At 41.2% G+C, this 13264-nt stretch overlaps 1 protein-coding gene across 2 annotated transcripts in view; it reads right to left on the reverse strand.

Moving 5' to 3' along the window:
- The window catches only part of CHCHD3 (coiled-coil-helix-coiled-coil-helix domain containing 3), a 197967-nt gene that overhangs the window by 141911 nt on the left and 42792 nt on the right, over positions 1-13264 (reverse strand). For both annotated transcript variants that reach the window (XM_040343308.1, XM_040343309.1), the window contains exon 4: positions 6525-6666. In XM_040343308.1, the coding sequence (XP_040199242.1) occupies positions 6525-6666 (142 nt within the window). The remainder of the gene's footprint in view (positions 1-6524; positions 6667-13264) is intronic.

Below are 13264 nucleotides of genomic sequence, written 5' to 3' on the forward strand. Positions count from 1 at the left end.
GCGGGCGGTCTGGAAGTGGTTAAGGGTGTGCACATTTATGCAACCATATTATTTTAGGTTATTAATTTTACTTCCCTCCACCTAAACTATTGAAGTTGTACAGTTTATAGGTCACAATAAAAAGGTGGGAAAAGTTCTGAAATTATTCATCTTTGTCTTATTTTTAAATCACAAAAACCAGACATTTAATCAGGGGTGTGTAGACTTTTTATATCCACTGTAGCTACATCTTTAAATGAAAACTAATATTTTTCTTTAACTTGCTCTCTGGCTCCTGGACATCCTAATTTTCTATAGCTTTAATTATCTTAAACAACGAACGTCTTCTGCGTTGAGTAATGAGCTAAATGATCTATGCAATATTCACTCCAGGTTAGTAAACCCAATTTCAGTGTTGCATTAATGAACGATGTAATCATCTTTTTCAAATGTGATACTCTAAGCTTCACTTAGCAAAGGGCTATCCACAAGCAAAAATTAGATTTATGTGAAATATTTGGAAAGAACTCTGCAGGGCAAAATGTGGATTTGCAATTCCAGAGGACAAAAGCTTAACCACTTGCCTACTGTGCACATACACCCCCTTCCTGCCCAGACGAGATTTTAGCTTCCGGCACTGCGTCGCTTTAACTGACAATTGCGCGGTCGTGCGACTTGGCTCCTAAACAAAATTGACATCCTTTTTTTCCCCCACAAATAGAGCTTTCTTTTGGTGTTATTTGATCGCCTGTGCAGTTTTTATTTTTTGGGTTATAAATAAAAAAAAGAGCGTAAATTTTGAAAAAAAACCACAATATTTTTTACTTTTTGCTATAATAAATATCCAATTTTTTTAAAAATAATATTTTTTTTTTCTCAGTTTAGGCAGATTCGTATTATACATATTTTTGGTAAAAAAAATAAAAAATCGCAATAACCATATAGTGACTGGTTTGCGCCAAATTTATATTGCCTACAAAATAGGGGACATAATGATTTATTTTTTATTTATTTTTTACTAGGAATGGCGGCGATCTGCGTTTTTTTTCGGGACTGCGACATTATAGGGGACACATTTTTGGGACCATTCACATTTATACAGTGAACAGTGCTATAAATATGCATCGATTACTGTATAAATGTGACTGGCAGGGAAGGGGTTAACCACTAGGGGGTGGGGAAGGGGTTAAATGTGTAGCCTATTGAGTGTTCTAACTGTAGGGGGAGGGGGGTGACCGATGCTGTGTCCCTATGTAAAGGGACACAGATTGGTCTCCTCTCTCCCTGACAGGACGTGGAGCTCTGTGTTTACACACAGAGCTCCACGTCCCTGCTCAGTTACTGGGCACGCGCATTGTGTTCCCAGTGACGCGACGGGTGCGCACGCTTCCTAGAGGCTTTAAAATGACAGGGGGTCATACGACGTCCTGTCAGAACAATAGGGTATTCCGCCCGCTGTCATTTGACGGCATGCGGTACCCTAGTGGTTAAAGGAGTTGTAAAGGCAGAAGGTTTTTTAGCCAAGGCTGCATTCACATCTGAGCGACAGCCGCGTTCGCGTGTAGCGGCGTATTTTGCAGCGAGTACAAAACTTTCACTTTTTTTTTTTTTTTTCTCAAAGTCTTCCCATTGCTGTCAATTGGAAAACGCCTATGTCGCCTGAAAAAAAGGGTCCGGGACTTTTTTTCAGGCGACAGGCGTTCGGCGTCTATGAGATGTGAACCATCTCCATAGACAGCAATGGGAATTCTCCCCTCGAGCGACAGAAGCGTCCGGCGTTTTGTCGCTCAGGTGTGAATGGGGTCTTAATGCATTTTATGCATTAAGATAAAAAAAAAAAAAGTGTGTAGCAGTGTCCCCAGCACCCCTCAATTACCTACCTGACCCCCTTCTCTCTCCAGCAATGTCCACAATCCCCTCAGACATCCAGTACACTCCTCCTGAAGGGCTGAGACAGAACAGCAGTGCTATTGGCTTCCACGGCTGTCAAAGTCAATCAGCCAATCAGGGGAACGAGGGGCGGGCCAGGTCGGGCTCCGTGTCTGAAAAAATACATAGAGCTCTGACTCAGCTTGGGTGACAACCTGTAACAAGCTGCTGGCTGAGGGGCACTCAAAGGAGGGAGGGACTAGGAGCAGCAAAGAGATCCAAAAAGAGGAGGATCTGGGCTGCTCTGTGCAAGACCAAGAGGTGGGGGGGCGCCGGAGAGCCCCGGGAACGCGCGGAAGGGCCCGAGGACAGCTCAGCTGACCTCTGCAAACCTCGGAAAGGCTTGTAAACCGTCTTTCCGAGCATTTCAGAACGGCTCCGCCCCCCCCCCCAACCTTAGGCCAAACATGGTACTGCACACCGCTTTGGCTTGAATCCTGCTCGTTTTGGGAGACAACACTCGCAAACCGAGTTAGGATTTTTTTTAACTACAGTGCTCATATTGTGAAACGCTTGTTAACCGCATTACTCACAATCCGAGGTTCCACTGTATATTAACCACTGACAATTGCGCAGTCGTTTGACGTGGCTCCCAAACACCGAGGGCGGCTCAGCCACCTTCCCTCTTCACTGCTGTGTTCTCATCCAATGAGAATGGAGAAATTCGGAAGAGCAGTTGCCGTTTTGCACAAAGCTGGATAAAGATGGAGCTCGGGTAGGAGGAGGAGGAGGGGGAGAGGAGGGCATAAAGCGAAACTTTCCCTTTATGATGAAATTATGCTTCAAGTTAAATAAAGAGTCAAGTAACATTATTTGCAAGTGCATGTTCGGATTTATTTTCTGAATGATCTAGTCTGGATCTTTATCAGAAGAGCTTACAAAGTTGTCCTTAAAATAAAAGCACAAACCCACCCTGTCCAGGGCCCTCACAGCCTTTATAACAATTTTTACCCTCGCAGTTTTAAGCATGTGCCAAACTCTAGGATGGGCGTCTGGCCACTGAGAATAATGACATGGTCTATCCCTGCCCTCAAAATGCAACATGCAATGAGAGAGAGAGAGAAAAAAGACCCAGCCTCTTAGTGTAGACCAGGTAGTAAACAAAATGTACCTTCCCTTGGTCTTGGGTATGCAAATATTTATCAGTAAATTATAGTAGATACTGGAAAACATAAAAGACTAAGGCCTTTTTTTTTTTTAAAGGTGCACTTAGCCATTCAGCACTAACAATTCCCAAAAATATTTATTTCAGTAAATACGCAAAAATATAGTTACGCTAACATATTGTATGGTGAGACTATATAAAATAAGATGTTTAACATCTAGGACATACATGTAATATATCATTGGGTGCTGGAATCTGTTTATTTGAAGTTTCTGAAGAGAATTCTTAGTCGTTTGTATGCTGCTTCTTGAGAGCCGATTATCACACCTTTCACTTTCAGTCTTACAATTTATGATGCACTAATCATGTTAGCAGTACTTATTAGTGCAGCGGGCTGTTAATTGCTTAATTGATACATCATTTCAAATAGATAACCGTATTAAAAAAAATGTTTCCCTCAGCAGTTTTTGGGAGAAAACACTACAAAGTGCTTTGTGCACCTGCTGCATTTTCTTGCCAGTTGGAATCTGCCCAGATATTTAAATTTATACCTTGGAAAATGTTTCACGGAACTCAATTATGTTGATGTTTATCTAATAATGTTTTGTATTAAATTATTCACTTCTAAAACCACATAAAACACTGACATATTCAGACTGTAGACAAAATATAATGCCGTTTTAGGTCATCTATTATACAAACTGTGCAACTGAAGATTATTTAAACAAAGAAAAGATGCTACATTTATTTTTCCCTCAAATTATATTTTTTTCCTAAACTGTTAAATTGAATGTAAAGTGTATGCATGTATTTTATAATGCTCAGGACGAAAATATGAATAAAACATAGCACTTATGCCTGGCAGCACTAGAGTCACTGGTTCAAATCCCAACCATACCTTTAGGGCTAGTTTACACTTCATATCAAGGCTTCAGACAGGCTTTGGTAAAGCTCTCTCCCAACGCCAGGCAAAGCTCCTATAACTAAATAAAATGGTTAGCTTACAGTCCTGTTTACACCTGCTTTTGCTTGGTGCTTCGATGAAGCTTCAAGTGAGCTTTGCCATAAACTTCTAAGGAGTAGATTAATCGTCAAGAGTCGTTACCGCAATTTATTCCCAATTCCAATCTTGATAAAGGGTTTCCTGATCTTCGGTATGCAGAATTTCTGTTGTCAGCCTTTAAAAAAGTCAGTCTGGGCAGTCTGCCAAGTTTTAAAAGTCTAAACATTGTATCAATTTGACTTTTACATCAAAGAAATACACCTCTATATGTAAATTAGGAAGTTTTTTTGTTTTGCTAGAAAATTACTTAAAACCCCCAAACATACATACAATAATATATGTATGTATGTATGTATGTATGTATGTATGTATGTATGTATGTATATATATATATATATATATATATACATATATATATATATATATATAAATATTATACACATACATATTTATTTATTTTTTGGTAGAGACCATAGAGAATAAAATAGTGGTTGTTGCAATATTTTCCTTCAATTTCCCTTCTAAAATGTTTTTTTTTTCTTTGTCTGAATTTTTCACTTCATGTTCCTCCTCAGTAAGCTGTTCTGGCTGACTAACCTCCATGGATGTCGGGGGCAAGCTTACGGAGGAGAAACAGGAAGTGAGAAATTCAGACAAAGAAAAAAAAACTATTTAGAAGGGAAATGGAAGGAAAAGGTAAGTGAACCAACAATGCACTAGCTTAAACAAACCTATTTAGAAAATAAAAAAAACAAACCTTTACAACCCCTTTAAGTATTGAAGCCAGAGGATCAACATGAAAGCCACATACAGTTGAACCTCGGATTACGAGCATACTCCGTTCCAGGAGTATGCTCGTAATCCAAAGTACTCGCATATCAAAGCGAGTTTTCCCATTGAAGTCAATGAAAAACGAAAATAATTTGTTCCGCATTGACTTCAATGGGATGCAATACCGAATGCGGCGAGAGGTGGGGGGGGGGGGTTCGCCAGAGAGCGCCTGAAAAGGCCCAGGGACACTTTGGCCTGAGGTACGGGGGCGCAGAAGCCGAGCCAAATGAGGTACTGCAGGCCTATTTTGGGCTCTGCTCGGCTCCTGCGTCCCCGTACCTCAGGCCACATGAGGTACTGCAGGCCTATTTAGCTTGAATTCTGCTCGTCTTGCGAGTCAACATTCGCAAACCAAGTCAGAATTTAAAAAAAAAAAAAGTTGCTTGCAAATCAAAACGCTCTCAAACCAAGTTACTCTTAAACTGAGGTTCTACTGTATCTAGCATTTTTGAAAGGATTTGTCAGAAACAGAAACTTCCATGTTTCTCACAAAATAGGATTTCTACAACGCAAACCCAAATATAAACAAATCAGATCATAAGCTCAATAATGGCATGCAATGCCAAGCTGCGGTTTCCAAAGCGAGCAAAGTCCTTTCTTGTATTAAGAGAGGTATGGACTCCAGAGACAGAGATATCATTTTGCCCCTGTACAAATCATTAGTAAGACCTCATCTGGAATATGCAGTTCAGATTTGGGCTTCTGTTCTCAAGAAGGATATCGGGGAACTGGAGAAAGTGCAGAGAAGGGCAACCAAACTGATAAGAGGCATGGAGGAGCTCAGCTATGAGGAATGATTAGAGGAACTGAATTTATTCACTCGAGAAGAGGAGAATTAGGGGGGATATGATCAACATGTAGAAATATATAAGGGGTCCATATAGTGAACTTGGTGTTGAGATATTCACTTTACGGTCAACACTGAGGACAAAGGGGCACTCTTTACGTCTAGAGGAAAAGAGATTTCACCTCCAAATTCGGAAAGGTTTCTTCACAGTAAGAGCTGTGAAAATGTGGAATAGACTCCCTGCAGAGGTGGTTCTGGCCAGCTCAGTAGATTGCTTTAAGAAAGGCCTGGATACTTTCCTAAATGTACAGAATATAACTGAGTACTAAGATTTATAGGTAAAGTTGATCCGAGGAATATCTGATTGCCTCTCGGGGGATCAGGAAGGAATTTTTTCCCCTGCTGTAGCAAATTGTATCAGGCTTTGCTGTTTTTTTTGGCCTTCCTCTGGATCAACTGTGGGTATAGAATTGGGTACATGCGAGTGTACGATATTATTATTATTATTATTTTATTTCTTATGGTTGAACGTGATGGACTTGTGTCTTTTTTCAACCTAACTATGTAATTATATGTAGCTCATACATAATCCATGAAGAAAATTTACCCCATTCGGTTCTACCATCTTGTTATCATACAAGCATAAATCAGCATCCGGGGGAGTGGTTTAAGATATACACAATTATGATTTAAATTAAATGCACATTTAAGTTTACATGCTTGAGGAATAAATATGTCTCTAAATGTACCTGGCACTGCTGTTCATCTTATGCACATGCTAGTTGCCAGGCTGTCAATTATGCAGAAAAACATGCAGATTAGGAAGTAACCATTGTTGATTTTTAGTAATGATATAGAAAATACCATAAAAGCCATAACAGCATACTTACAAAGGTCTTAGCTTTAAGTCTTTCATCCTCAGTAGCAGCTTTCTCACGCAGGACTGCTCTGGTCAGTTGTTCAGTTGAAGAATTTCTTTCCCGTTCCAAGACTTTGCCAATTTCCTCTTGCATCAGTATTCCATGATCTAATCTGTTTAAAAAAACAAGGGGGGGGTATTAAATATGCCATAACATATGATGTAATCCCGCCCCTTTACCCATGCAGGCCACTATTGAAACTTTAGAAACTAAAAAAAATAAAAATAAAACACGTCCTCTTTAAACCCCTGAGTCAGGATTTAAAAAAATTAATTGCTTGTATTTGAAACGCTTGTTAACCACGTTACTTGCAATCGGAGGTTCCACTGTACATTTATAACGTATGTAGTAGAGATGCACCGAAATTTCAGCCACCGAATAATTTCTGCTGAAAATGGTGTTATTGGCATTCAGCCGAAAAGAAATGGCACCGAAAATGTTTTGCCCACTATTATACCATGAATCCTGCAGCGATTTTATAGAAAATTGACTGCGATTACTGTTCTTATGGTGCGTTTTTCATGGGTCATGCGACTCAACTACATTAAAAAGATAATATTGGTGCGTTGCTGCGTTATCAAAGCATTTGAACTGGGAGGCGCGTAGCACGATGCCCTGTAAGTGCAGTTGTGGATTAGAATACTTCAATTAGAGAAACAAGAAAACAGAACAGGTCTTCACCAGCAGGTTATTGGCTCAAGCCTCGTACACACATGCACGGTTTTCTCTGCAAGAAAAATGCTGGCACGAGGCTTTGAGGTTTCTCGTCGAGAAAACTGGCCAGAATGTAGACAAGGAAAATAAAGAACCTGCTCTCTATTTTCTCGTTGTGATTCTCGGCAGTGTTTTCCTGCCGAGAAACCAAAGCATCTGTATACTTACCTGCCTCTGTGGAAACCTGTGCATACTCAAAATGACTGACGCATGCGCGGGAGCTTCCAAGGCATAGGTAGGGTGAAGCAAGATGGCGGCGATGGCATCAAATGTGACGAGCGCATGCTTGTCATAGTCAATGTTGTCCCCACGTTTGTGCCATTCAAAAGAAGGGTTGTTCCTTTGAATCGCACGTCTGTACACTCGGCCGGCAAGAAAATCTTGCCAGGAATCTCGTCAGGAAAAACAACGTTTTTTTCCTGACGAGAATCCCAGCCGTGTGTACACGGCTTAAAAAGGAAAACCAGATTTGTGAACCCCATATCATCAACACAAGGGCAGGTATTTTTTGTGGTTGAATCCGCAATAGTAAATTTAGTGAAACATTCCTCTAAAATGCTTAATACAATAAACCTGAACTGTTTTAAGCCGAATGACTGAGCTGTTGCCGCAAATTACCATAATCAGATTATCCTTACAATTTTCTAATGTGTTCTAGAAACATGCAAGAGAAAAGCTAATTAGGGAAACATAATGTCTCTCAAATATTCAATCATAAAAAGGAGGCCTACCGTTGTTTAAGTATTAATTTAACTTTACATACAGGTCCAAGTTGTCACTGCAGAAGAGGTGTCCCTTTATGACAAGGCAGAACAAGCCAAATGCATGTACAATTGCATAGACACCACGAAAAACACTGTAGTGATGTAGCAGCTGACAGAAGAAACTAATGCCAGTGATAGACACTCTAGTTGATAGTTGCTGTGCAAAACATCAAAGAGTTTAGTCACCTGTAAGACCTTAGTCATAAGGCAGTGGTTAGGACTAAGGCCTTAGTGGCCAAAATGTGTCAACTGATTTTATCTGCACTTGTAAATTGTGGCTTTCCAATAAAATAAGGATTTCTTAAGCGCAACAACTGGTGTGTGGATCATCTTTCCTACATTATTCTACTCAGCCAACAACTGTGGATCGAGCACTCAGGAGCTCCGTCATCAATGTGGTATGGGTAGCAGCATTTTTCTGTTTGCATTTTATGGCCTCATGTACACTGCTGCTGGTAAACAAACGTTTAAGAGCAGTTTTTCAACTGCTCCTGAACTTTTCCTATGTTATCAGTACATGTACACTGGTTCGTTTATAGTCGTTTCTAGGCTGTTGTGTTTAGAGGCTTTTTCTTGAACCCCCAAAAAAATGCGTTCAAAAGCTGTATTTAGAGGCAGTTGAAGCGCCAAATGTAGCTAAACACGGCAACTCGCATTTAGCAGCATTTCGTTTTCAGACGTTTTTCTTTTATACCCCAATTTTTTTTTTCAAAATCCTTCAAGACGTGGCTAAACGCGGCATTTAAACGCGGCTAAACGGCCGTTATAACCATAGGTTACCATCAGTCAAGTTAAATCTTTCAGGAGCAGTTGTAAAAACATCCTGTCCACGTACATGGAGCCTTAGTCACCTGCCCACCGCTGGAAGGGCGAGTAAAAAATATTTATTTAAAATTTTGTAAATGGAGCCACAGAGTCATTTTATTAAACTAATACGATTCTGTTTACCAAAGATCAGGTCACTAGATCACTTAAAGCATTTGTTACCCCAAAATTTCATATTCCCGCTATGAGCCTGCTGTACCATGTACGTGTATGAGAAAGTATCCTGTTCGCTTTTTATTGCCTGGTTTGTGCAAAATCCCTGGTGTTCTTGTCGGTCCCTCTGCTTTCCTATTAAATACGGGCCCAGATTCAAGTAGAATCGCGCAATATTTGCGTGGGCAAAGAGCAAATTTTTTTCTCTGCGCCCACGCAAATATTGCGCTTTGCCCGCGATTCACGGAGCAGTTGCTCCGTAAATTGCGCGGGCAATATGCTAAGCAGCCGGGCGCAAGGCTGCCTAATGTAAATGATCCCGCCGGGGGCGGGAATCATTTAAATTAGGCGCGCTCCCGCGCCGAGCGAACAACGCATGCTCCGTCGGGAAACTTTCCTGACGTGCATTGCGGCAAATGACGTCGCAAGGACGTCATTTGCTTGTAAGTGAACGTGAATGGCGTCCAGCGCCATTCACGGTTCACTTACGTAAACGACGTGAAATTTAAACGTCGCGAGCGGGAGGCGCAGCTATACTTTAGCATTGGCTGCGCCTGCTATTCGCAGGAGCAACCTTATGCTAAAGGCGTCGTACGGAAACTCCGTACCTTGCGTACGCAGGGCCCGCGCAACTTTTGTGAATCGGTGGTAGTATGCAATTTGCATACTACACGCCGATCACAAAGGCCGCGCCCCCTAGCGGCCAACGCAAGAATGCAGCCTGGGATGTGAAGGCATAAGGAGGCTTATGTTTGTCACATCCTAGGCTGCATTCGGTGTAACGAGGTTCCTGAATCAGGAGCACTCGTTACACCGGAGCAAGTAAGCACTTGCGCCGCGCAACTATGGTTGCGCGGGCGCAAGTGCTTTTTGAATCTGGGCCACTGACTACAGTTCTCTAGCTATGCTGGGAATACAAGTCCAATAAAAAGACTTGTCCTGCACAGCCTGTCATTGGGAAGCTCAGTGTACAGTTGCATCTCCTCCCCCAGCTCTTATGCAGGTGAGAACAGAGGAAATGTGATCACTTATAAAAAAATAAAAATAAAAAAAGGGGCATTTATAATGTTTTATTTTTTTCTTTAAATCTATACAAAAAATGTTTTGCCTGTCATTTCTATTTTAAACTTAACCACTTCAATACAGGGCATTTTCACCCCCTTCCTGCCCAGACCAATTTTTAGTTTTCAGCAATAAGCGTATAAGCGCAAAAGTTCTAGCATCTACAATATAGAGAATAGAATTATGGAATTTTTTTTTTTTTTTTACTAGTAATGGCGGCGATCTGCGATTTTTATTGTGACCGAGACATTGCGGCGGGCATATCGGACACTTTTGACACATTTTTGGGACCACATTTATACAGCGATTAGTGCTATAAAACTGCACCGATTTCTGTGTAAATGTGACTGGCAGGGAAGGGGGTAACACTAGGGGGCGAGGAATGGGGTTAATATGTTCCCTAAAGTGTGTTCTAACTGTAGAGGGAGGGGGACTTACAAGGGGAGCAGACCGATGCGTGTTCCTCTGTACTGGGAACACACATCGGTCTCCTCACCGCCGACAGGACATGGATCTGTGTGTTTACACACACAGATCCATGGTTCTGCTGTTTTTGGCGGTGCCCGGCGGACATTGCGGCCGCAGGGTACTCGCACCGGGTCCCGAGCAATGCGGCGTGGGCGCGCCCCCTAGCCGCCCGGGAATGCAAGGACATCATATGACGTCCAGTTTGAAGGAGAAAGGGTTCCGACCGACGTCATTTTACAAGGACTCGGTAGGAAAGGTGTTAATGGCTTGTTTTACAAGAGGACATAAAAAAAAAAAAAAACACTGCCACATTTCAAAGTAAATAAGTGATCAATTTGGATGAACTCCACAGAAAATGTTAATTTCTGAGGAAAAGGTAAAGATGTGTACTGTGCATAAATACAGTAAAGGTCCTCAACCATTGCTTACAATTATGCTATCCTGGCCCAGACAATAATCGGAAAGTGTCGATTTGAAGTTGTCCCCCTTGAACTAACATCATGAATAATTTAGCTCTCAATCAGCTTGGCTTCATTATAGTCTCAGCCATTTACCAAAGCTATCAGTCCCTGCTCATTCAACTCAGGGCTAGATGTAACTATATGAAAATGGCTATAATTGCAGTGAAAGTAAATCACTCAATTCAGAAAAAAAATAAAACCTATAATAAAAGCACATTCCCAGTGAATTCAATTACTTACACAATCACAAAACAACGTCAACATTATAATTAAAAAGTTTGGTCTTCCTCTTCTGCACTACAGGAAGTCAGGAAATTCACAAGTAGACATCAAGCTGACCACATGCAAATAACTGCCATTGTAATGCCTGTGCCCGATGATTAAACATTGATTACTTAGGCATTTTTACAGCACAATTTTAGTGACTTAGGCAGCACAGTTCAGGCAAAATAACACAAAATAACAGATGATTTATCATGCAAGCAATTTTCTAAGAAAACTGTTCAATGATTAGTAAAGAAATGCCAACCTCCACATTCCCAAAATTTCAAGATATTACTATTCATGTAGAGAATAAAATACAGATACTCCTCGTATAACGGCTTACCTGTTTAACGACCACTCAAACAACTACCAGCTCTCCCCACCCTAATGACCCGCTATACATCATTGTATTTTAATTTGTGTTCTGTACTTATGCAAATTGAAACAATGTTCTTGAGCTGGAGTTTTGGATTTAGACCTTTTTTTCACAATACAGTACAGTAGTAAAGAATGCTTAAAATATTACTTATGGCGCCAAGTTGAACCACTTAAGACCCGGACCTTTAGGCAGCTAAAGGACCCAGCCAGTTTTTGCGATTCGGCACTGCGTCGCTTTAACTGACAATTGCGTGGTCGTGCGACGTGGCTCCCAAACAAAATTGGCGTCCTTTTTTCCCCACAGATAGAGCTTTCTTTTGGTGGTATTTGATCACCTCTGCGGTTTTTATTTTTTGCTCTATAAAACAAAAATAGAGCGACAATTTTGAAAAAAATGCAATATATTTTACTTTTTGCTATAATAAATATCCCCCAAAAATATATAAAAAAATAAAATTCTTCCTCAGTTTAGGCCGATACGTATTCTTCTACCTATTTTTGGTAAAGGAAAAAAAAAAAAAAAAAAAAATCGCAATAAGCGTTTATCGGTTGGTTTGCGCAAAATGTATATTGTTCACAAAATAGGGGATAGTTTTATTGCATTTTTATTAATAATTTTTTTTTTTTACTACTAATGGCGGCGATCAGCGATTTTTTTCGTGACTGCGACATTATGGTGGACACTTCTGACAATTTTGACACATTTTTGGGACCATTGTCATTTTCACAGCAAAAAATGCATTGTTTACTGTGAAAATGAAAATTGCAGTTTGGGAGTTAACCAGAAAAGGGGGCTGAAGGGGTTATGTGTGACCTCATTTCTGTTTCTAACTATAGGGGGGTGTGGCTGTAGGTGTGACGTCATTGATTGTGGTTCCCTATATAAGGGAACACACGATCAATGACGGCACCACAGTGAAGAACGGGGAAGCTGTGTTTACACACAGCTCTCCCCGTTCTTCAGCTCGCGGGACTCCAGCGGCGATCGGGTCCGCAGGGGCCGCAAAGCTTCGGACCAGGTCGCACCAGGTCGCAAGAGGACGTACCTGTACGTGCTTGTGCCCAGCCGTGCCATTCTGCCGACGTATATGTGCAGGAGGCGGTCCTTAAGTGGTTAACGACCTGGTCGTTAAGTGAGGAGAGCTTGTATATCCTATTATGGCAAACTTTTTACCTTGCTAAACTGTTGGGTCATCCTCCTCTACTAAGATTGCCAGAGATGCTGAACTCAGAAGACTGGTGAAGATATTGACACCTGTGAAGGAGTTTGGGGGCACTACATCGCTGGAGTGGAGGTGCACCAGTTTTTTTTTGGGGGGGGGGGGGGGGGGGGGGTTTCCCACATTTAGCCAGTGGGTTGAAAAACAAAAAAACGATTCATGCATCTACAGAGCTGAAAAGGATGCAGGAATCCATTCACCCACCACTGCTGGGATATTGTATTCTGACATCAAGAATTATCCACCCTCAATATACACTGAATATAAAATCAGATCAACTTTTGAGGTTCGATCATCGATCGATCATCAAATATTTCAATCATTCAACACAGCTCAAGCACATATCATGTGCTTTGCTTAACACTAGATCAGCAGTTAAACACCGATCAGAAATCCATGAT

Source organism: Rana temporaria, chromosome 3 (assembly GCF_905171775.1).
Source record: "Rana temporaria chromosome 3, aRanTem1.1, whole genome shotgun sequence".
In the NCBI taxonomy this organism is placed as follows: Eukaryota; Metazoa; Chordata; class Amphibia; order Anura; family Ranidae; genus Rana; species Rana temporaria.